General features: G+C 26.6%; 2 protein-coding genes across 10 annotated transcripts; one reads left to right on the top strand and one right to left on the bottom strand.

The window, feature by feature from the left end:
• Positions 1 to 692: 692 nt before the first annotated feature.
• On the bottom strand, positions 693 to 5,070 carry LOC111884340 (DNA mismatch repair protein MSH5). Of its 5 annotated transcripts, none has more exons than XM_042901067.2 (12): positions 4,026 to 5,070; positions 3,809 to 3,900; positions 3,585 to 3,661; positions 3,207 to 3,268; positions 3,066 to 3,127; positions 2,933 to 2,986; positions 2,603 to 2,743; positions 2,146 to 2,297; positions 1,959 to 2,045; positions 1,696 to 1,836; positions 1,521 to 1,612; positions 693 to 1,041 (listed from the first exon to the last, which is right to left on the bottom strand). In XM_042901067.2, exons 1-7 carry the CDS (start codon positions 4,051 to 4,053, stop codon positions 2,645 to 2,647), a joined length of 474 nt encoding a protein of 157 aa, XP_042757001.1. In that variant the 5' UTR covers positions 4,054 to 5,070; the 3' UTR covers positions 693 to 1,041; positions 1,521 to 1,612; positions 1,696 to 1,836; positions 1,959 to 2,045; positions 2,146 to 2,297; positions 2,603 to 2,644. The 5 variants fall into 5 exon arrangements, with proteins under 5 accessions (XP_042757001.1, XP_052626305.1, XP_042757004.1 ...); XM_052770345.1 differs by having other exon boundaries at positions 2,146 to 2,280; positions 4,026 to 5,066; XM_042901070.2 differs by lacking the exon at positions 2,603 to 2,743 and having other exon boundaries at positions 4,026 to 5,060.
• Positions 5,071 to 5,180: 110 nt separating this feature from the next.
• Positions 5,181 to 20,257, top strand: LOC111885414 (G patch domain-containing protein TGH). Of its 5 annotated transcripts, none has more exons than XM_052770341.1 (7): positions 5,216 to 5,302; positions 5,573 to 5,636; positions 5,819 to 5,960; positions 7,005 to 7,149; positions 7,269 to 7,344; positions 7,431 to 7,504; positions 17,760 to 20,257. In XM_052770341.1, the coding sequence occupies exons 3-7, from the start codon at positions 5,926 to 5,928 to the stop codon at positions 17,793 to 17,795; spliced, it is 366 nt and encodes a 121-aa protein (XP_052626301.1). In that variant the 5' UTR covers positions 5,216 to 5,302; positions 5,573 to 5,636; positions 5,819 to 5,925; the 3' UTR covers positions 17,796 to 20,257. The 5 variants fall into 5 exon arrangements, with proteins under 5 accessions (XP_052626302.1, XP_052626301.1, XP_042757009.1 ...); XM_042901075.2 differs by having other exon boundaries at positions 17,706 to 20,257; XM_052770344.1 differs by having other exon boundaries at positions 5,217 to 5,302; positions 17,724 to 20,257.
• The last annotated feature ends 1,239 nt before the right edge of the window (positions 20,258 to 21,496 follow it).

Genomic DNA, 21,496 nt, shown 5'->3' with positions numbered 1-21,496 from the left:
TTTAAATAGTAGTTATATTTAATATAATAATATAATTATAAATTATTACAAAATTGTCGCCTTTAATTACGTCTTGAAAAACGCCGTGGCTTGCCATGGCTCGTTAAGCTTGAGGTTTGACTTTACCGCCACGTCACGCCTCACGCCATTTAGAACCTTGGTATTTATATCACCCAAACTTTTGTGTTCCGAGTGATTATTTAAATTAACTCAATATGAACTTAGACTTGGCAACGATAGTAGGCGGAGTAAAGAGGTGGCTAGTTCGAGATCTTTGAGGGTGATGGATAGTTGTCCGGATTTAGATTTAAAGTTCTTATTCGTTGAAAGAAAATTACAATAAAAAGAAATGTCATATATAAATTAGGTGGATCGATGGGAATAAGATTAGTTGGGTGTGCGGTGTTGTGGAGCTAACTTATATTTTGAATTTACAAATAAAAAACAATAAATAAATTAAAAAAGACTAAGAAGGAAAATATACTATTTTAAAATTAAACCAAAAACAAAACTAAACCACTAGGCGATTCAAGTTACAAAAAATAGGAACCATGTAAAATAATAATAATAATAATAATAACTAGATGGTTATCCCCGCTCCGCGGGGGGCAGAATCTCAATCTCATGTAGCTGAAAAAGATGTTTGATTGGTTGTAGCTCGTTTTCAGTCTATTTTCAGCCAACAAAAGCCATAACAAATTATGTTTCCCTTATTCCACCCCCTAATTTCTTTCAATTCTAAAAAAAATATTGTACAAAAATAAAGGTTTTGTCAAGGTGTATGAAGTTTTAGACTTTCTAAGTTAAAAATATAAGCTTATCAAGTGTATCCATATGGAAATCAAAACAACATTCCACCACAGAAGCAACCAATGGAAATCGAATGCACTATTCCATTCCTTATGTGATTCCCACATACTAAACTTTCATGTCCAAATAGCTTTACAGCCAATTTTCTCCTTTGTCCCGTGTGCAACTGGGATCCAATAGCTTGCTATGTGGCTGTCGATAACTTTGCAAACTTTTGCATCCTCCTATCCCCTGCCATGAAGTTAATTACTGTCATCAGAAAATTTAGTATTTTTTTCTAGAATGGGAATGTTGAGAAGATGGTGACCAGCACATGCTATCAGGTTACCTCCGAACAAACAAACTTTTGATAAAAATAAATATAATTTAAAGTAAATTCACAGGCTATTGAAAATCAAATCCAATTTGAATATCCGGTCAAAATGACGAATTTACCAAAATAACCAAAAAAGAATAGACTTTTAAATTGTGAAAATAAGCATTAACGGTTTGGATGCTCGTTTTTGTTCCTGTAATACAAAGTTTATATTAACCAAAATACTAATTTAAGTTGTGTTGATTGATTTAAATGAGCTAAATGACAGAAAATGGTAATTTTGACCTAAGTGACAAAAATAGCCTTAAATCTGATGTGTTTAAGGTTATTGAATTATGACATATAAGATATCAAACTGAAACTCAATTGAGGTTTATTTAGTACAATGGTCTACCTCTTTTCAAATGCCTCTTCCATGTGCTTTCATGTGGATATCATCTCCCATGTCAAATGCTTACCATGTGTAGGGGCAATGTGGTCCTCAAGCTGTAGAAAATTGGTTTTATTAATATAGAAAGTGTGCAGGGGCAATATGCTCCTAAAAATGAAAAAAAATATTTTTTAACCACCTAGAATCCATCTGGAATAAGGTGATTACGTCATAGTCAACCACCAAAACCAAAAAGAACCCATTAAAATGGCTAAAACCAACTGTATTTTCAGCAAACATCTGTAACTTAGTAGTGCTTGACTCCTGTTTCTGCATGTTTCTACAATAGAGATAGATGGTTGGAGACCCATGACCACCAAAGCATCAGATAAGTGTGTGAGAAATGCAGGAGGTGAGTCATCATTCGGGTAAAAGGGTAAAATGGTAAAAATAAAGGGATACCTGTGTAGTAAAAGGTCTAATATCGGCTTTAATTTGGGTTATGAGATTTGTTTCAACTAAAAGAGCCCCACCTAAAAAGGCTCCAAGCTGCAGAATTTTATATATTCCAGAATGAGATAAAGATATGAAAATATTTATAAAATAAACAAATAAATAATTAAAAAAAAAGAGAAGATTATTTACATACCTATAAGGAGGTGTTATTTTTTTTTCTCATGTAAAGGAGATTAACCACTTCTTTCACTGTTCCTAACCAATACGGGTCTTTGTGTGTCTACTAAATGGATGCTTCATACTTATTGGTAAGCTTTCTTGATAAAATCTGAAAATGAAAAAAATCTAAACTCAAATTAAGCCATGGCTTCTCGGAAAACAAATCCTATGCCTCATTGAGGCAGTTTACCAAACATGTTATTTGCAAGTATCCAAAGCATGAACGAATAAAAAAAACATGCCCGTATCCAAAGTATAAGCGGTGATGTTTTTAGAGATTTAGGAGTCATGTAGAAAAAAATGTTAATTTTTTAATTTTCTCCTCTTAAATCCATTATCTCACTAAGCCAAGAAACAGAAAGAAACAAAATAATTCTTTTTCCTTCATTATTACAATAAAGTAACTGAATACTGAATATGAGATTTCTTACCAATTTCGTTATCTTGATTTCAACTGTAAAGACAAAATTGCATCAACCAATGAAACCTCTGTAAGATATACAACCAATGGAAGTACAATCGCTTATATAAATAGACAAACTATAAAACGCATGAAACGGCCAGGAATCAGCCTACATATAATAAAAGAAAGATTTTAATTTTTAGAAACTTTTAATCTTTTCAGGTTTTAAGGAAGTAGACGATTCATTGTATGGTATTTGACTTTATTTGACTAAAATTTATCAAAAATAATGGAAGTGGTAATTTATCAAAAAAGGATATGAGTAAAAACTTTAATGGTTTCATGTTGTATTGATTACCTCACATAAATCACTATCAGTAAATATTTGTGTCAAGTGAGTGCAAATTAGAACCTGAAAACATAAGTTTTTAGTGTCAACTTTTGAATTTGAATATAATAATAATAAAAAAAACAAAGAGATTTAAACAAACCTTTGGAGGAGAATACATTGAGATAAAATGATCAATAGTTCCACCATGGAGACCAATACCATCTAAAAAGGGTAATATGGCCATTGTTAGTTTCTCCCCGTAACATACAAAATCAAATAAACAAATTTTTTTAAAACTAACCTTCAGTAAGTGTTCCCTTTCCAAATTCATCTAGTAGACATAAAGATCGAGAAGTAACATGCCTTTAAAGCAATCAACATTAGTATAAATTTAATATATATATATATATATATATATATATATATATATATATATATATATATATATATTATCTTGCACTAATTTGTTGGATTATTAAAATATCATTCAGTAAAAAAAGATACATGAGCATCATTCCAAGTTGATGGAGATCAATCATAAATGTGGATTGTTGAGCAGCCATAACCTTGTTTCCCATAGCACAAAAATTCTATGATTTATAAATTTAGTAAAAAGTAAAATATCATTTTTAAGAACATTGTATAAATACAATGGTAAATTCATAAAAAAGCAACAAACCTATCGGTTAAACCGACTTTGGCAGCATCTGCAGGAACAAAACTTCCAATGTGAGCAAAAAAAACTATCAATGCCACCTGCAGTTAAAATAAAAATGTATTTAATTTATAATGAAAAAACTACAAATAGAAACATACTAATTAAGATCATCCTATTGAAATTCAAATTGACATTATAATGAATGAAGGAATAATGTTCTGTTCTTATATGTTACATTTAATTACCTGCATAGCTTTCGTCTGCAATATAGAAATCCCTTCCTTTAAATCGAGGAAATCTTTCAAGGAAACTGAATAGAAATTAAAGTGAATCTGCACTGCAGCACAACAGTATATGAGTATGTATGGAATTCAATTCCATTCATTTGACTCATAGAATGGAATCTGACATTCCATTTCCTTCTCCTGGAACGAAATGCGAGTTAAAGGCTTGAAGCTATACCAGTCCCCATGGCTATGGTTGTTATCATCTGATAATTTTTTTTGAAAAACTTGGTTTAAGCATTTTATCGAGCAGCTGGTGTGCATCCTAAGAGCTACAATCAAATCTTATATACTCGATTTCGTATCATTCAAAAAACTAATCAATCAAAATATAGAAAAAGAGAAAGAAAAGAAGAAGTCGAGAAGGATGGTGAAAATCGAAAATCAAAACCTTACTGTTTAGATGAAGAAATTCATCAGGAAGGTGGTGAACAAACGAAACATATGGAATCAAAGAACAAATATGAAGTCGGTGGTGTGGTAGAGTGGAAACATCTGCGCCGTCGGAACAACTCGATCGAGCAAGAGCTATGTAAAAGAGAGGCGTAGCAGTTCAAAGATGTCGATGATTACAAAAAACAAATCGATTAGAGTAGATGGTGGGAAGTAGACGTGGAGAAGAAGAAGCCGATGGATGAAGAGAGATAAGGAGCACCAGGAGCGCCGGGCTGCGTTGCTGCTTCTTCCTACTTCCTTGTCGATCTCGTCCACTCTCTCTATGTGGGGCGTTCTTTTCCAATGATTCAAAACACACACAACCTTCGAACAACAAAATCAGTCAATTTGAGGCGTTCACCTAAAAGGAAACGGAGAAGGAACAAAAGGAAGCCAACGATAGATAGAAACAGAGAAATAAAAGGAAAGTGGTTGAAATAAAGATCGGAAAAAACGCCAGCAATCCAAAAGTGATTGGGCGGGAAAACGGTGAAGACAACAGGTGTCAAACACGTAGCAACAAAAATCTATCAAACGGCAGAAATTGCCCAAAAAACAAAGACTGGAAAAAAGAAAACCAAAAGTAGACATGTATATATAATGGAAGGACCATTCTTGCCAAATTCTTAACAAAATTACTGTAGCTAAAGATGGAGAAATTTAATATATAGTATAATAATAAAAAAGTCGAAGCATATGTTTAATATTTAATTATTTTATCTATTTACTTGTTTAAACATTTTATAAATTACGATTTTAATCGGCGATTTATGTAAAAGAAATTACGTTTTTAAGGATTTATTTATGGAAAAGAAATGTAAATTAAGACGGTGCAACGATAAAAAAAAGAAAAAAAGGAAACTACGTAATTTCGACGCTACTCCCTACGAAGCGTATATATATATATGCATTCCCCTTCCCTCGAAATTCATCATCCCTTCCGCCTTTTCTCTCATTCTTTTCGACGACGATTATTTCCCGCCTTCTTCTCATCCTTTTTTCAGACGACGATTATCTCCGGTAAGTTTCTTGTTCCAGTTTCTGTTCTCTCTTCATCTTCTTCTTTCGACGCATGGAAATTTTGTTTTAGAGAAAGGCCTCGATATTATATATTATCTGTCGACTGTGGTATTATTCTTGATCATTTATCTCACACACTTCTATTGCACATTACCGAGAATTGAAATATCATAACGATCAATGGTTCAATGTAACATCGATTGATCACTATTTATTTAGTTAAAGCGAATAAATTAAGAAGTAAAATGTTTTGGTGATTTTTTGCTTTAGGGTTTTACAGATTTGTGGATATTTTTCTGCACCAGTTATGTCGGTTCAGGGGATCCATTCCTTGGTATTTTACTGCACCAACTAGGGTTTTGATCCCTGTAGTGTATTTTTTTTCTGGTTGTTCAATGTTAATAATGCAAATAAGTTGTCTTATCTATTTTATTAGCTCTTTCTTCCAATTTTTTTAGAGATAATCATGGTATTATTGTATTCTATAATGATGCTTCATGTCATAAACTTGTGCAGGGGATGATGGGGGAATACCAGTCCCTTTGTATACCACACATGCAGGAGTTAGTCATTTTACAATAAGCTTAACTAAATGAAGGGAACTCCTAACAGCATAAAAGAATATGAACACAATTTGGACTAACTTTGCTTGTATGAGGTAACATCAGCTAATCTTATTTCCTTCATGAAGATATAGTATTAATGAATCCTAAGATGGAGATCTTGGATGTTAGTTAACATCAAACTTTTTTTTTTTCTTTTTTTCTTTCTAATCTTTGCATTTTGCATTAAAAAATCTTCCAATTAAAACATTCTATTTTCAGTTGTCTTATTATTATTGCATTTTAAAAATTCATCCCATTTTTAGCATTCTGTTACAACATTAAATATCAAACTTTTTTTCCCATCTATGTATTTTACTTTGAAAAATATTATAATTTTAGCATTCTGCTTTTAGTTTTTAATTACTAACACCTTCCATTTTTAGCAATCTTCTTTAAGTTTTCATATTAGCACCTTGCATTTTCAAAAAACATTCCATTTTTTGCATTATACTTTCACATTTATTTCTGTTACAACATTGAAACAACAAACTTTTTTTTTTCCTGATCTATGGATTTTACCTTGAAAAAAATTCAAGTTTGAGCACTTTTCATATTATTAGCACCATGCATTTTAAAAAACAAGTCATTTTTAAACATTGTACTTTCAATTTTATTTTTGTTACAAATTGAAAAAACATAACTTTTTTTCTCTTTTATTCATTTTACATTGAAAAACATTCCAATTTTAACATTCTACTTTCACTTTTCAGATTATTAGCACCTTTGCATTTTCATAAATCATCCCATTTTTAGCAGTCTACTTTCATTTTTCTTTCTTTAACAACATGAAAACATCAAACTTTTTCTTTTCTTATCTATGCATTTTACTTTGCAATATTTTTCAACTATAGCATTCTACTTTCAGTTTTCTAATCTATTACTTTTAGCACTTTGCATTTTTTAAAAATCATACCACTTTTTACAACATTAAAACATCTATGCGTTTACTTTTAAGAATTTACCTTTAGCAATTTGCATTTTCAAAAATCATCTCTAACATGTCACAACTGCATTTTTCATAATCTAATAAAAGCATGCAGTCACAAGGAAAAAAGATGCTTTTAAAGTGCTCTGATTAACCATCTCTAATTGCACAGAGAAGCTAGAAAAGCTTTTCTTGCTCTTTCTGAAGATGCAAAAGCACCTGTTGCGGGTCCCACTCAAGTTGAAGCTGAGGATGACATGGCATCTGCTGCAGAACTCTCTACTGATGGTGTTAGTCAGCTCCACAAAAGTACTCCAGTGCGTATATATAATTATATATCCTTGTTTTCATCATTTTCCATGCATCACATGAATTGTAAAAGTGGTGATTAGTGTCTCCTCATACTTTTTGTCTTTTTTTTTTTTTTTTTTTCCAGGTTTATGTGCTAAATCCAAAGCAGGATATGCATGGTCTAGGCTACGATCCATTTAAAGGTGCTCCAGAATTCAGGGGTATGTACGTAATTTCCAGAGACTCACCAACTTAATAGATATTCTACAACTAATTCACTCGCCATTTTTCTGTGTTATTCCTTCAGAAAACAAAAGGTCGCATTTACCTGGGAATAAGGAATCAGGCCACCAAAGAAAGATGGCCTCTTCTCTTTCAAAAGTATGTTTTCATGTTCACTCTTTCTCATTTGCATAATTTATGTGTTCAACTTCGTAACTTTTGTTTGTTTTACATCATGAAAGCATCAAACCTTTTTTTCCCTCATCAATGAATTTACTTTGAAAAATATTCTAGTTATAGCATTCTACTTTAAATTTTTTACAATTAGCACCTTTCATTTTAAAAAATCATCCAATTTTTTGCATTCTACTTTCACTTTTCCTTTTTCTCAACATGGAAACATCAAACTTTTTTTTTCTCATCTATGCATTTACTTTGAAAAATCTTCTGATTATAGCATTCTAGTTTTTTTACAATTAGCAACTTGCATTTTCAAAAATCATACCAGTTTTAGCATTCAACTTTCACTTTACATTCCTTTACAACATGAAAACATCAAACTTTTTTTTTCTCATGTATGCATTTTAATTTGAAAAATCTTCCAAGTATAACATTCTACTTTTAGTTTTCTTATTTTTTAGCTCATTACATTTAAAAAATCATCCCATTTTGAGTATCACTGTTCTGTTTTATTCTTTTACGACATGAAAATTGCATTTTCCTTTCAATCTTTTACCACTGAAGACATGATACTTTGAAAATTGCATTTCTTTTTCAATTTCTTCATATTAAGTAAATATATATTGAAAATTCATCTTAATTTCATTTTTTTTCTTTTTAAGGCATGATATTTTGAAAATTGCATTAAATAAACTTTTTTCTGTTAAGACATTATACTTTAAAAATTACATTTCTCTTTCAATATCTTCATATTAAGAAAATATATTTTGAAAATTGCATCTTATTTTCATTTTTTTTTCTTCTAAGGCATGATATTTTGAAAATTGAATTTAATAATCTTTTTTCTATTAAGTCATCTTACTTTGAAATCATATTTCTCTTTCAATTTCTTTATATTAAGAAAACATATTTTGAAAATTACTTCTTATTTTCATTTTTTTTCTTTTAAGGCATGATATTTTGAAAATTGCATAAAATAAACTTTTTTCTATTAAGAAATCATATTTTGAATATTGCATTACTCTTTCAATTTCTTCATATTACGAAAATATATTTTGAAAATTGCTTCTTATTTTCATTTTTTTTTCTTTTAAGGAATGATATTTTGAAAATTGCATAAAATAAAGTTTTTTCTATTAAAACATCATATTTTGAAATTTTCATTTTTTTTAATTTCTTCATATTAAGAAAACATATTTTGAAAACTACATCTTATTTTAATTTTTTTCATTTTTTTTCTTTTAAGATATGATATTTTGAAAATTGCATAAATAAACTTTTTTCTATTAAAACATCATATTTTGAAAATTGCATCTCTTTCAATTTCTTCATATTAAGAAAAACATATTTTGAAAATTGCACTCTTTCAATTTCTTCATATTAAGAAAAACATATTTTGAAAATTGCATCTTATTTTCACTTTTATTTTCTTTTAAGGCATGATATTTTGAAAATTGCATAAAGTAAACATTTTTCTATTAAGACATCATATTATGAAAATTGCATCTCTCTTTCAATTTCTTCATATTAAGAAAACATATTTTTAAAATTGCATCTTATTTTCATTTTTTTCATTCTTTTTCTTTTAAGGCATGATATTTTAAAAATTGCATTTTCAAAATTTTCAACTTTTTTACCTATTAAGAAATAATACATTAGAAAGTTGCATTAACTTTTCAATCTTTTTCCTATTAAATTATTATACTTGGAAAATTACATTTTTCTATTAATTTTTTCATATTAAGTCATTTAAAAATTGCATCTAATTTTTAAAATTTAAAATTTGTTTTACCTATTAAGACATTATACATTACAAATTTGCATTAAACTTTCAAACTTTTTCACATTAAGACAACATGTTTTGAAAATTGCATTAAACTTTCAAGCTTTTTCACATTAAGTCATTATTTTTTCATATTAAGACATCATATTTTGAAAGTTGCATTTTTCTTTCTATCTTTTCATATTAAGTCATCACACTTAAAAAATTGCATCATATTTTCAAAATTTTCCTTTTTCTTACCTATTAACACATCTTATATTTCAAAATTACATTAAATTTTCAAAATTTTTCCTATTAAGTCATTATACTTGGAAAGTTGCATTTTTCTGTAAATTTTTTCATATTAAGTCATCATACATTAAAAAGTACATCTTATTTTCAATTTGTTATTTCTATTAAGACATCATACATTACAAATTTGCATTAAACTTTCAAACTTTTTCACATTAAGTCATTATATTTTGAAAATTGCATTTTTCTTTCTATTTTTTATAGTAAGTCTTCATACTTCAAAAATTGCATCTTATTTTTATAATTTTCCTTTTTCTTACCTATTAAGACATTCTATATTTCAAAATTACATTAACATATCAAAATTTTTCCTATTAAGTCATTATATACTTGGAAAATTGCATTTTTCTTTTAAGTTTTTTCATGTTAAGTCATCATACTTTAAAAATTGCATTTTATACATTATAAATTTGCATTAAACTTTCAAACTTTTTCACATTAAAACATCATGTGTGAAAATTCTATTTATCTTCCAGTTTTTTCATATTAAGCCATCATATTTTGAAAACTGCATTTTTCTTTCTATTTTTTAATATTAAGTCATCGTACTTCAAAAATTATCTACTTTTTCATATTAAGTCATCATGCTTCAAAAATTGCATCTTATTTTCGAGATTTTCCTTTTTCTTACCTATTAAGACATTCTACATTTCAAAATTACATTATATTTTCAAAATTTTTCCTATTAAGTCATTATACTTGGAAATTTGCATTTTTCTTTAAATTCTTTCATATTAAGTCATTATACTTTAAAAGTTGCATCTTATTTTCAAAATTTTCGATTTGTTATTCCTATTAAGACATTATACATTACAAATTTGAATTAAACTTTCAAACCTCTTAACATGAAGTCATTATGTTTTGGAAATTGCATTTTTATTTCAATTTTTTCATATTCAGACATCATATTTTGATAGTTGCATTTTTCTTTCAGTTTTTTCATATTAAGTCATCACATTTCAAAAATTGCATCGTATTTTCAAAATTTTCCTTTTTCTTACATATTAAGACATTCTATATTTCAAAATTACATTAAATTTTCAAAATTTTTCCTATTAAGTCATTATACTTGGAAAGTTGCATTTTTTTGTAATTTTTTTTTTCATATTAAGTCATTATACATTAAAAAGTGCATCTTATTTTCAATTTGTTATTTCTATTAAGACATCATACAATACAAATTTGCATTAAACTTTCAAACTTTTTCACATTAAGTCATTATGTTTTGAAAATTGCATTTTTATTCCAATTTTTTCATATTAAACCATCATATTTTGAAAATTGCATTTTTCTTTCTTTTTGTTTCATATTAAGTAATCGTACTTCAAAAATTTTCTATTTGTTATTTCTATTAAGACATTATACATTACAAATTTGAATTAAACTTTCAAACCTCTTCACATGAAGTCATTATGTTATGAAAATTGCATTTTTATTTCAATTTTTTCATATTCAGACATCATATTTTGAAAGTTGCATTTTTCTTTCAGTTTTTTCATATTAAGTCATCACATTTCAAAAATTGCATCGTATTTTCAAATTTTTCCTTTTTCTTACATATTAAGACATTCTATATTTCAAAATTACATTAAATTTTCAAAATTTTTCCTATTAAGTCATTATACTTGGAAAGTTGCATTTTTCTGTAAATTTTATCATATTGAGTCATGATACATTAAAAAGTGCATCTTATTTTTCAATTTGTTTTTCTATTAAGACATCATACATTACAAATTTGCATTAAACTTTCAAACTTTTTCACATTAAGTCATTATGTTTTGAAAATTGCATTTTTATTCCAATTTTTTCATATTAAACCATCATATTTTGAAAATTGCATTTTTCTTTCTTTTTTTCATATTAAGTAATCGTACTTCAAAAATTTTCTATTTTTTCATATTAAGTCATCATATTTCAAAAATTGTATCTTATTTTCAAAATTTTCCTTTTTTTACCTATTAAGACATTCTACATTTCAAAATTACATTAATTTTTCAAAATTTTTCCTATTAAGTCATTATACTTGGAAAATTGTATTTTTCTTTAAATTTGTTCATATTAAGTCGTTATACTTTAAAATTTTCATCTTATTTTCAAAATTTTCAATTTGTTATTTCTATTAAAACATTATACATTAAAAATTTGAATTAAACTTTCAAACTTTTTCACATTAATACATCATGTTATGAAAATTGCATTTTTCTTCCAATTTTTTCATATTAAGTCATCATATTTTGAAAAGTGCATTTTTTTTCATGTTAAGTCATCGTTCTTTCAAAAGTTTTCTATTTTTTCATATTAAATCATCATACTTCAAAAATTGCATCTTATGTTCAAAATTTTCATTTTTCTTACGTATTAAGACATTCTACATTTCAAAATTACATTAAATTTTCAAAAATTATCCTATTAAGTCATTATACTTGAAAAATTGCATTTTTCTTTAAATTTTTTATATTAAGTCGTCATACTTTAAAAATTGCATTTTATCTTTTCAAAGTTTTCAATTTTTTATTTTTATTAAGACATTATACATTATAAATTTGCATTAAGCTTTCAAACTTTTTCACATTAAGTCATTATGTTTTGAAAATTACATTTTTATTTCAATTTTTTCATATTAAGTCATCATAGTTTGAAAATTGCTTCTTATTTCTAATTTTTCCTTTCTCTTACCGATTAAGACATTTTGTATTTTAAAATTAGATTAAATCTTCAAAATTTTTCCTATTAAGTCATTATACTTGGAAAATTGCATTTTTCTTTAAATTCTTTCATATTAAGTCATTATACTTTAAAAGTTGCATCTTATTTTCAAAATTTTCAGTTTGTTATTTCTGTAGAGACATTATACATTACAAATTTGCATTAAACTTTCAAACCTATTCATATTAGGTAACTATGTTTTGAAAATTGCATTTTTATTTCAATTTTCATATCCAGACATTATATTTTGAAAATTGCATTTTTCTTTCTATTTTTTATATTAAGTCTTCATACTTCAAAAATTGCATCTTATTTTTATAATTTTTCTTTTTCTTACCTATTAAGACATTCTACATTTCAAAATTACATTAAATTATCAAAAAATTTCCTATTAAGTCATTATACTTGGAAAATTGCATTTTTCTTTAAATTTTTTCATATTAAGTCTTCATACTTTAAAAATTGCATTTTATTTTCAAAGTTTTCAATTAGTTATTTCTACCAAGACGTTATACATTATAAATTTGCATTAAACTTTCTAACTTTTTTCACATTAAAACATCATGTGATTAAGACAATATAAATTACAAAATTGCATTAAACTTTCAAAATTTTTCATATTAACACATCATGTTTTGAAAATTGCATTTTTATTTTAATTTTTTCATTTCAAATCATCATACTTTGAAATTTACATCTTATTTTGAAAGTTTTCAATTTATTTACCTATTAAGACATCATACATTACAAAATTGCATTAAACTTTCAAAAAGTTTCATATTAAGACATCATGTTTTGAAAATTGCATTTTTCTTTAATTTTTTCATATCAAATTATCATACTTTGAAAATTATTTCTTATTTTCAAAATTTTCAATTTTTTACTTATTAAGACTTTACACATAACAAAATTGCATTAAACTTTTAAAAATTTTCATATTAAGACATGTTTTGAAAATTGCATTTTTCTTTTAATTTATTCATATTAAGTCATCTTACTTTGAAATTTACATCTTATTTTCAAAGTTTTCAATTTATTTACCTATTAAGACATTATACATTACAAAATTACACTAAGCTTTCTAAAATTTTTCATATTAAGACATCATGCTTTGAAAATTGAACTTTTTTTAATTCTTTCATATTAAGTCATCGTATTTTGAAAATTGTATCTTATATTCAAAATTTTCATTTTTTTACCAATTAATACATTATACATTACAAAATTGCATTAAACTTTCAAAAAAATTTCATATTAAGACCTCATGTTTTGAAAATTGCATTTTTTTTTCCAATTTTTTCATATTAACTCATCATACTTTAATGATTGCACCCTATTTTCAACATTTTCATTTTTTTTACCAATTAAAGACATTATAAATTACAAGATTACATTAAATTTTCAAAAAAATTCATACTAAAACATCATGTTTTGAAAATTGTATTTTTCTTGATATTTTTTCATATTAACTTATCATACTTTGAAAAATTTGGATTTTATTTTCAAAATTTTAATTTTTTTTACCTATTAAGACATTATACATTACAAAATTGCATTAAACTTTCAAAAAAAATTCATATTAAGACATCAAGTTTTGAAAATTGTATTTTCCTGTTTATTTTTTCATATCAACTTATCATACTTCAAAAAAATGGCATTTTATTTTCAAAATTTTCATTTTTTTTTTACCTATTAAGACATTATACATTACAAAATTGTATTAAACTTTCATAAAACTCTCATTTTAAGACATCATGTTTAGACATTATACATTTAGAAATTAAATTAAACTTTCAAAAATTTTTATATTAAGACATCATGTTTTGAAATTGCATTTTTCTTTCAATTTTTTTTTCTATTAAGACATTATACATTACAAAATTGCATTAAACATTCAAATTTTTTCATATTAAGACCTCATGTTTTGAAAATTCCATTTTCCTATTAATTTTTTCATAATAAGTCATCATATTTTGAAATTTGTATCTTATTTTCAAATTTTCCAGTTTTTTACCTATTAAGACATTATACATTACAAAATTGCATTAAACTTTGAAAAAAATTTCTAATTAAGATATCATGTTTTGAAAATTGGATTTTTCTTCCTAAATTTTTCATATTATGTCATCATACTTTAAAATTTGTATCTTATTTTCTAAATTTTCAATTTTTTTACGAATTAAGACATTATAAATTACGAAATTGTATTAAACTTTCAAAAAATTTCATATTAACACATCTTGTTTTGAAAATTACATTTTTCTTTTATTTTTTTCATACTAAGTCATCATAAAAAATTGCATCTTATTTTCAAAAATTTGTATTTTTTTACCATTTAAGTTATTATACTTTACAAAATTCGTTTAGTTTTCAAAAAATTTCATAAGACATCCTGTTTTGAAATTTTGCATCTTATTTTCAAAATTTTCATTTTTTTTACCTATTAAGACATTATACATTACAAAATTGCATTAAACTTTCAAAATTTATCAGATTATGACATCATGTTTTGAAAATTGCAATTTTTTTTTTCCAATTTTTACATTTTTAATCATCATACATTAAAAATTGCGTCCTATTTTCAACATTTTCAATTTTTTTACCAATTAAGACATTATACATTACAAAATTGCATTAAAATTTCAATTTTTTTTTACATTAAGACATCATAGTTTGAAAATTGTATTTTTCTTCTAATTTTTTCATATTAAGCCATCATACTTAAAAAATTGCATCCTATTTACAACATTTTTAATTTTTCTTACCAATTAAGACATTATACATTACATTGAACTTTCAAAAAATTTCATATTAAGACATCCTGTTTTTTAAAATTGCATTTCTCTTCCAATTGTTTCATATTAAGTCATCATATTAAGACATCATGTATTGAAAATTGCATTTTTCTATCAATTTTTTCATATTAAGTCATCATACTTTAAATATTCCAAAATTGCAATTAAATTTTCAAACTTTTTCCTACTAAGTCATTATACTTGGAAAACTGCATTTTGTGTAACTATTGTCATATCAAGTCATCATACTTTGAAAGTTGTATTATTATTTCAATTTTTTTTTTCATATTAAGTCATCATACATTGAAATTTTCATTTTTCTTTCAATTTTTAATATTAAGTCATCATACTATAAAAATTGCATTTTTCTTTCAATTTTTTCATATTAAGACATCGTACTTTTAAAATTACATCTTATTTCAAAATTTTCAATTTGTATTACTTATTAAGGCATTATAAATTACAAAATTGCATTAACCTTTCAAACTTTTAAACATTAAGACATCATGTATTGAAAATTGCATTTTTCTTCCAATTTTTTCAGATTAAGTCACCATACATTGAAAATAATTTTTTCTTTTAGTTTTTAATATCAAGTCATCATACTATGAAAATTGCATTTTTCTTTCAATTCCTTCATATTAAGTCATCATACTTTGAAAATTGAATCTTATTTTCAAAATTTTGAATTTGTATTACTTATTAAGACATTATAAATTATGAAATTGCATTAACCTTTCAAACTTTTTCGCATTAACACATCATGTTTTGAAAATTGGATTTTTCTTTAAATTTTTTCATACTAACTCATCATACATTAAAAATTGTATCTTATTTTCAAAATTATTCATTTGTAATTTCTATTCAGACATTATACATTTCAAATTTGCATTAAACTTTCAAACTTCTTTACATTAAGTCATTATGATTTGAAAATTGCATTTTTATTCCAATTTTGTCATATTTAGTCATCATACTTTGAAAATTGCTTCTTATTTTCAAAATTTTTCCTTTTTCTTACCAACTAAGACATTCTATATTTCAAAATTACATTAAATTTTCAAAAGATTTCCTATTAAGTCATTATACGTAGAAAATTGCATTTTTCTTTCAATTTTTTCATATTAAGTAACGATTCAATAAAAATTGCATCTTATTTTCAAAATTTCCAATTTTTTTACCTATTAAGAAATAATACATTACATAATTGCATTAACCTTTAAAACTTTTTCCTATTAAGTTATTATACTTGGAAAGTTACATTTTTCTTTTAAATTTTTCATTTTAAGTCATTTAAAAATTACGTCTAATAATCAAAATTTTCAATGTGTTTTACCTATTAAGACATTATACATTACAAATTTGTATTAAACTTTCAAACTTTTTCACATTAAGACATCAGGTTTTTTAAAATTGCATTTTTCTTCCAATTTTTTTGATATTAAGTCATCATATTTTGAAAATTGAATTTTTCTTCCTATTTTTTTCATATTAAGTCATCATACTTCAAATATTGCATCTTATTTTCAATATTTTCGTTTTTCTTACCTATTTAGACATTCTACATTACAAAACTACATTAAATTTTCAAAAATTTTCCTATTAAGGGGCCAACTCGGTAAAGGGCCGAGTAGCGAGTACTCGGACGAGTACTTGGCCAACTCGGCGAGTTTTACAACACTATAAGACATGATATTTTAAGACCTGATATTTTGAAAGTTGAAAATTGCAATTTTTTTCTAAATTTTCATTTTTTTTACATATTAAGACATGTTTTGAAAATTGCATTTGTCTTTTAATTTTTTCATATTAAGTCATCATACTTTGAAAATTGCATCTTATTTACAAAATTATCAATTTGTTTTACCTATCATGACATTATAAGTTGCGAAATTGCAAAAAACTTTCAAACTTTTTCATATTAAGACATCATGTTCTAAAAATTGCATTTTTCTTCCAATCTTTCCTTATTAAGCCATCATACTTTGAAATTTGCATTTTTCTTTCAATTTTTAATATTAAGTCATCATACTATAAAAATTGCATTTTTCTTTCAATTTTTTCATATTAAGACATCATACTTTTAAAATTACATCTTATTTTCAAAATTTTCAATTTGAATTACCTATTAAGGCATTATAAATTACAAAATTGTGTTAACCTTTCAAAGTTTTTCACATTAAGACATCATGTATTGAAAATTGCATTTTTCTTCCAATTTTTATCAATTAAGACATTATACATTTGCATCCTATTTTCAACATTTTTAATTTTTTTTTACCAATTAAGACATTATACATTACAAAATTGCATTAAACTTTCAAAAAATTTCATATTAAAATATCATATTTAGAAAATTGCATTTTTTTCCAAAATTTTTGATATTCAGTCATCATACTTTAAAATTTGTTTATTATTTTCTAAGTTTTCAATTTTTTAGCTATTAAGACATTATACATTATGAAATTGCATTAGTCTATCAAAAAATTTCATATTAAGGTATGATGTTTTGAAAATTGCATTTTTCTTCCAATTTTTTATATAAAATAATCATATAGTAAAAATTGCATCATATTTTTGAAATTTCAGTTTTTTACCTATTAAGGTATTATACAACATTCAGACCATTATTTGAGAGTATGTGTCCTTTGCGGGAAAGGCTGAAAGGAAGGGATCACATGGGGTTTGTGCTTAAAGACATGAAGAATTTTTGGATCTGTTCTGAGATTATGCGTGTTGTTCTCAAACCTTCTGGATGCAGATTCAATCGGTGACTTACGGTTTGCGTTTTCTTCTCTATACTCCTGAGTTTGTCTTAAGTTGATTCACTTTAAAGACTAATTTTCGTTTTAGGATAGTTTAAATTTGCGCATTTACTTTCGTTTCTCTCCTATGCAAAAATTTAGGGGGAGAAATAAAAACAAAACAAAAATTAGAAAATAAAAAAAATATAAAAAAATCAAAAATATGGTGTTAACGGAATGTGATTGAGGGAGATGTTTTGGGAAGTGATATTATCAAGTGATAACAGGCAATCTGAGTCTGCGTAACGTACCCGAAGTTGAAGGGTCTATGCTCTGGTTTGATGCGTCGGTAGGCACGAAAATTTTTAAATGGACATGACTAGGCAGAGTTGAACTTAGGAAATTTATAGACTTGACAAATCTTTACCTAGTTAGATTCGTTCAGCCTGACAATACGACGCTCGGATAGGTTGAGCAGGGAGATATATATGGGAATTTACTCGTCACATTAAATGAACCCGTACTTGGAACCGTGGTTTAACTTTTTCTCGATGTGCGGATTCTATCCTTAATTCCGGTTGGATGGGGCGACTGGTAAATTTTGATAAATTAGGTCTGTAGAATATCATTTTCTTTCTTTCCGTCTGTTAGTCATATGTTGTCTACTTTGCGTGACTTCCAATCCGACCTAGTACACAACATATGCAACTCTATTTCTCTGCAGGCTATATATATATATATATATATATATATATATATATATATATATATATATATATATATATATATATATATATATGTGTGTGTGTGTGTGTGTGTGTGTGTGTGTGTATGTGTGTGTGTGTGTGAAATACTTCTTATCTGTTAGCCATATGCTGTCTCCTTTGCGCGACTTCTAATCCGACCTGGTACACAGCATATGCAACCTTCTTCTTCTCAACCCCTCTAAAGTAGTTAGCAATAGAATTCTGAATCTCTTCTCTCTCTGAATGGTTGTCTGCTCACCCGGTGTAAGGAGTACTCTGGAAGTTCTTGATGGCTGGGGCATATCAGAAAGCGGGAAACACGTTCCAGTACACTTAAAATTGAACTCATACAGATTGTCTCTAGATCTCGCTGCTCAATTTAGGTGGACAACAATATCGTTGGTCGTCGTCAGATGAATGGTCCTTAAGATATAATATCTAAGAAATTAGGATCAGATATAATTTTTTAGGAACTTAAGTTCAGCTGTCTTGTAACAAATAATATGTCCTAAATTTGTCACAATTTTTCGTGTTTAAGTAGACAACAATACCGACGATCGACCAGACAAAGATGTGAATATGCAAGGTACCGACAAGTGGATAAATGTTGTCTAAAAACTTTGATCCCAAATCACTCTTAAAGTTAGATATCATTTTTATTTTTGTTAAATTTGTCATAGTTTCTTCTAATTTAAATATTAGGGGAGAATTAAAAATTAAAAATAATAAAAAAAAAATCAAAAATCAAAGAAAAATCAAAAAAATTAAAAATCCAAAAATAGTGTTATTTATGTTTTATTTCTGGTTCAGAAAAATCAAAAATCCAAAAATATTTTTGTTTCTATTTTAATTTGTATGCTAAGTTTTCTTTTAGTTTTGTTTTGTCTTGAAAAGTGATTTCAGGTGAAGATGAAACTCATGGAGTTTGTGTTGAAGATTTCTAAGCCAAAGCCTCATCCGTGAGCATCGAAGAATTCGCATTCAAAGGAGCAAGAAATGAAGATCATTTTTTCAACATTCAATTCTTCAACCCCAGAAGCAAGGTGAATCTGTAACTGAAGATTATGTGACGGATTGCATTGAAGTCTCCTCAATCAGTCTACTGCTATTGTTGTACTTGCTGAAGTGATCTAGAAGATTTGTTCCCTCGGATGTTCTCTCTGAAGATTCTCAAGCTGAAAACGTTATCTTTCAAGAATCAGTACGTCAAGCCTCCTCACCCAATGTGCGTTCAATGCCAAACTGCTCAAGATGAAGTCATTCATTGAAGATAAATGCTGAAGCCAATCTCTCATTGAAGATTAATAAGAAGAGCCAGCTACTTTTTAGGGGGAGCTTGTTGGGTCATTAAGAAAAGAAAACTATAAACCAAGGGGGAGATTGTTGGGTCAAAATATGGTTTATACTTTACTTTTCTAGGCAGTTGTATTTTTCTATAATATTTGTGAATTTATGGTCTTGTTTATGGCTGAGTTTACGGCCGTAAACTCATTTACGACCCATTTGTTTCTGGCCCATATTCCAAGTATAAATAGAGGTGTTAGGGTGAGGAGTAGAGATTGATGAACCCTAAGGAGTTTACGACCAGAGAGAAAGGAACGTTTGTGTGGATGAATCTTGTGTAAGGAACTTAATTCATATTATCAATACATTTAAGATTCATATTATTCTTCTTCTCCTTCTCTTCTATTTGATCTGACATCATCCGTTTGATTGGGATTCCGCACCATCAAACGGATCTGACTGATACACTGGCATATTAGGGACTTACAGAATGTAATGGTACTTTCCGGTGGTTTTGTTATTTGTATATTTTATTTTAGAGTGGATGAGCATGATTATGTTTAATTATGTTCAATATATAAGATGTTAGTAGGTTTGTGAGTTTAATCATGCATCATATTCTTTGTCTATATGGGTTTACTTATACGCATGGGACACTTTGTGTGTGATTTTTATCTCTATTTATTTATTTATTTTAATAAAAAAATCATTGATAAAAATGAAACAAGACAGCCGGTAAAAACCAGGTTTTAAAAACCGGTTGGACCGAAAACAGGAAAAGAGAACGGTTCTACTATCACTGGTTTTACACCAATTTCTAAACCGAATTGAACCGGTTGGTTTTTAGAAAAAACCGGTTCCGGTTGAACTAAATAAAAATACATGGAAAAAAACCATTTTCAATAATAAACTTTGGTGGACTTTTTCACATATATTTAGATTTCTCTAAATAAAAACATATGGTGAATGTTATGATGTTTTTTGATGCACTTGTATTCATTTAAAACTATATTTTGTTTCGGTATTATACTTTATTTTCTTTTTGACGTATGTGAATCATAAGTTGAGGACGTGCTTTGACTTTTCTCTAGTAAGGTGAGGACGTGTTGGAGTTTTTTCAAAATATAGCAAGGTTGTTTTGGTCTTTTATGTGGATTTTTGTTTCATGCACATGTTAGACATAAATAAAGGGCTAATGATATAAAAGTCCTTAAGTTTGCAACTTTTTTTAAAACGTTTTTATGTATGTTTGGTTCATTAAAGCTCTTAAGTTTGGCAAAAATGTTTGGTTTTATCCGTTTTTGTTCGTTAAATCTATTAACTTTGATAGAAATGTTCAGTTTTATGGGCTAACTTAAAAATGGTAAAATCGAAAAAAAAAAAAAAAGGTTGCAAACCTTCGGCTTTAATGAACCAAAAAGATGTAGAAGGATAAACCCGAACAATTCTACGAACATTATAATGTGTTCATACCACTATAAATGGACTGTATAAATTGGGATTTTAACATATATGGACATATTCACCATAAATATTTACTTATTAAATGAAGGTTCTTAGGGTTCTTAATCTTTTGTGGTTCTCATTTGAACCACTCCATATATATATATATATATATATAT

Source organism: Lactuca sativa, chromosome 4, assembly GCF_002870075.4.
Source record: "Lactuca sativa cultivar Salinas chromosome 4, Lsat_Salinas_v11, whole genome shotgun sequence".
In the NCBI taxonomy this organism is placed as follows: Eukaryota; Viridiplantae; Streptophyta; class Magnoliopsida; order Asterales; family Asteraceae; genus Lactuca; species Lactuca sativa.
This window is presented reverse-complemented; position numbering and strand designations above follow the sequence as displayed.

Coding starts and splice junctions, on each gene's coding strand:
- LOC111884340 (XM_042901067.2), bottom strand. CDS start 4,053: ATGATAACAACCATAGCCATGGGGACTG. Junction 3,662..3,808: donor TGCAGACGAAAGCTATGCAG/GTAATTAAATGT, acceptor TTTTAACTGCAG/GTGGCATTGATAGTTTTTTT. Junction 3,128..3,206: donor AAAGGGAACACTTACTGAAG/GTTAGTTTTAAA, acceptor TACCCTTTTTAG/ATGGTATTGGTCTCCATGGT.
- LOC111885414 (XM_052770342.1), top strand. CDS start 5,926: ATGAACACAATTTGGACTAACTTTGCTTGTATGAG. Junction 5,961..7,004: donor ACTAACTTTGCTTGTATGAG/GTAACATCAGCT, acceptor CTAATTGCACAG/AGAAGCTAGAAAAGCTTTTC. Junction 7,345..7,430: donor AGGTGCTCCAGAATTCAGGG/GTATGTACGTAA, acceptor TTATTCCTTCAG/AAAACAAAAGGTCGCATTTA.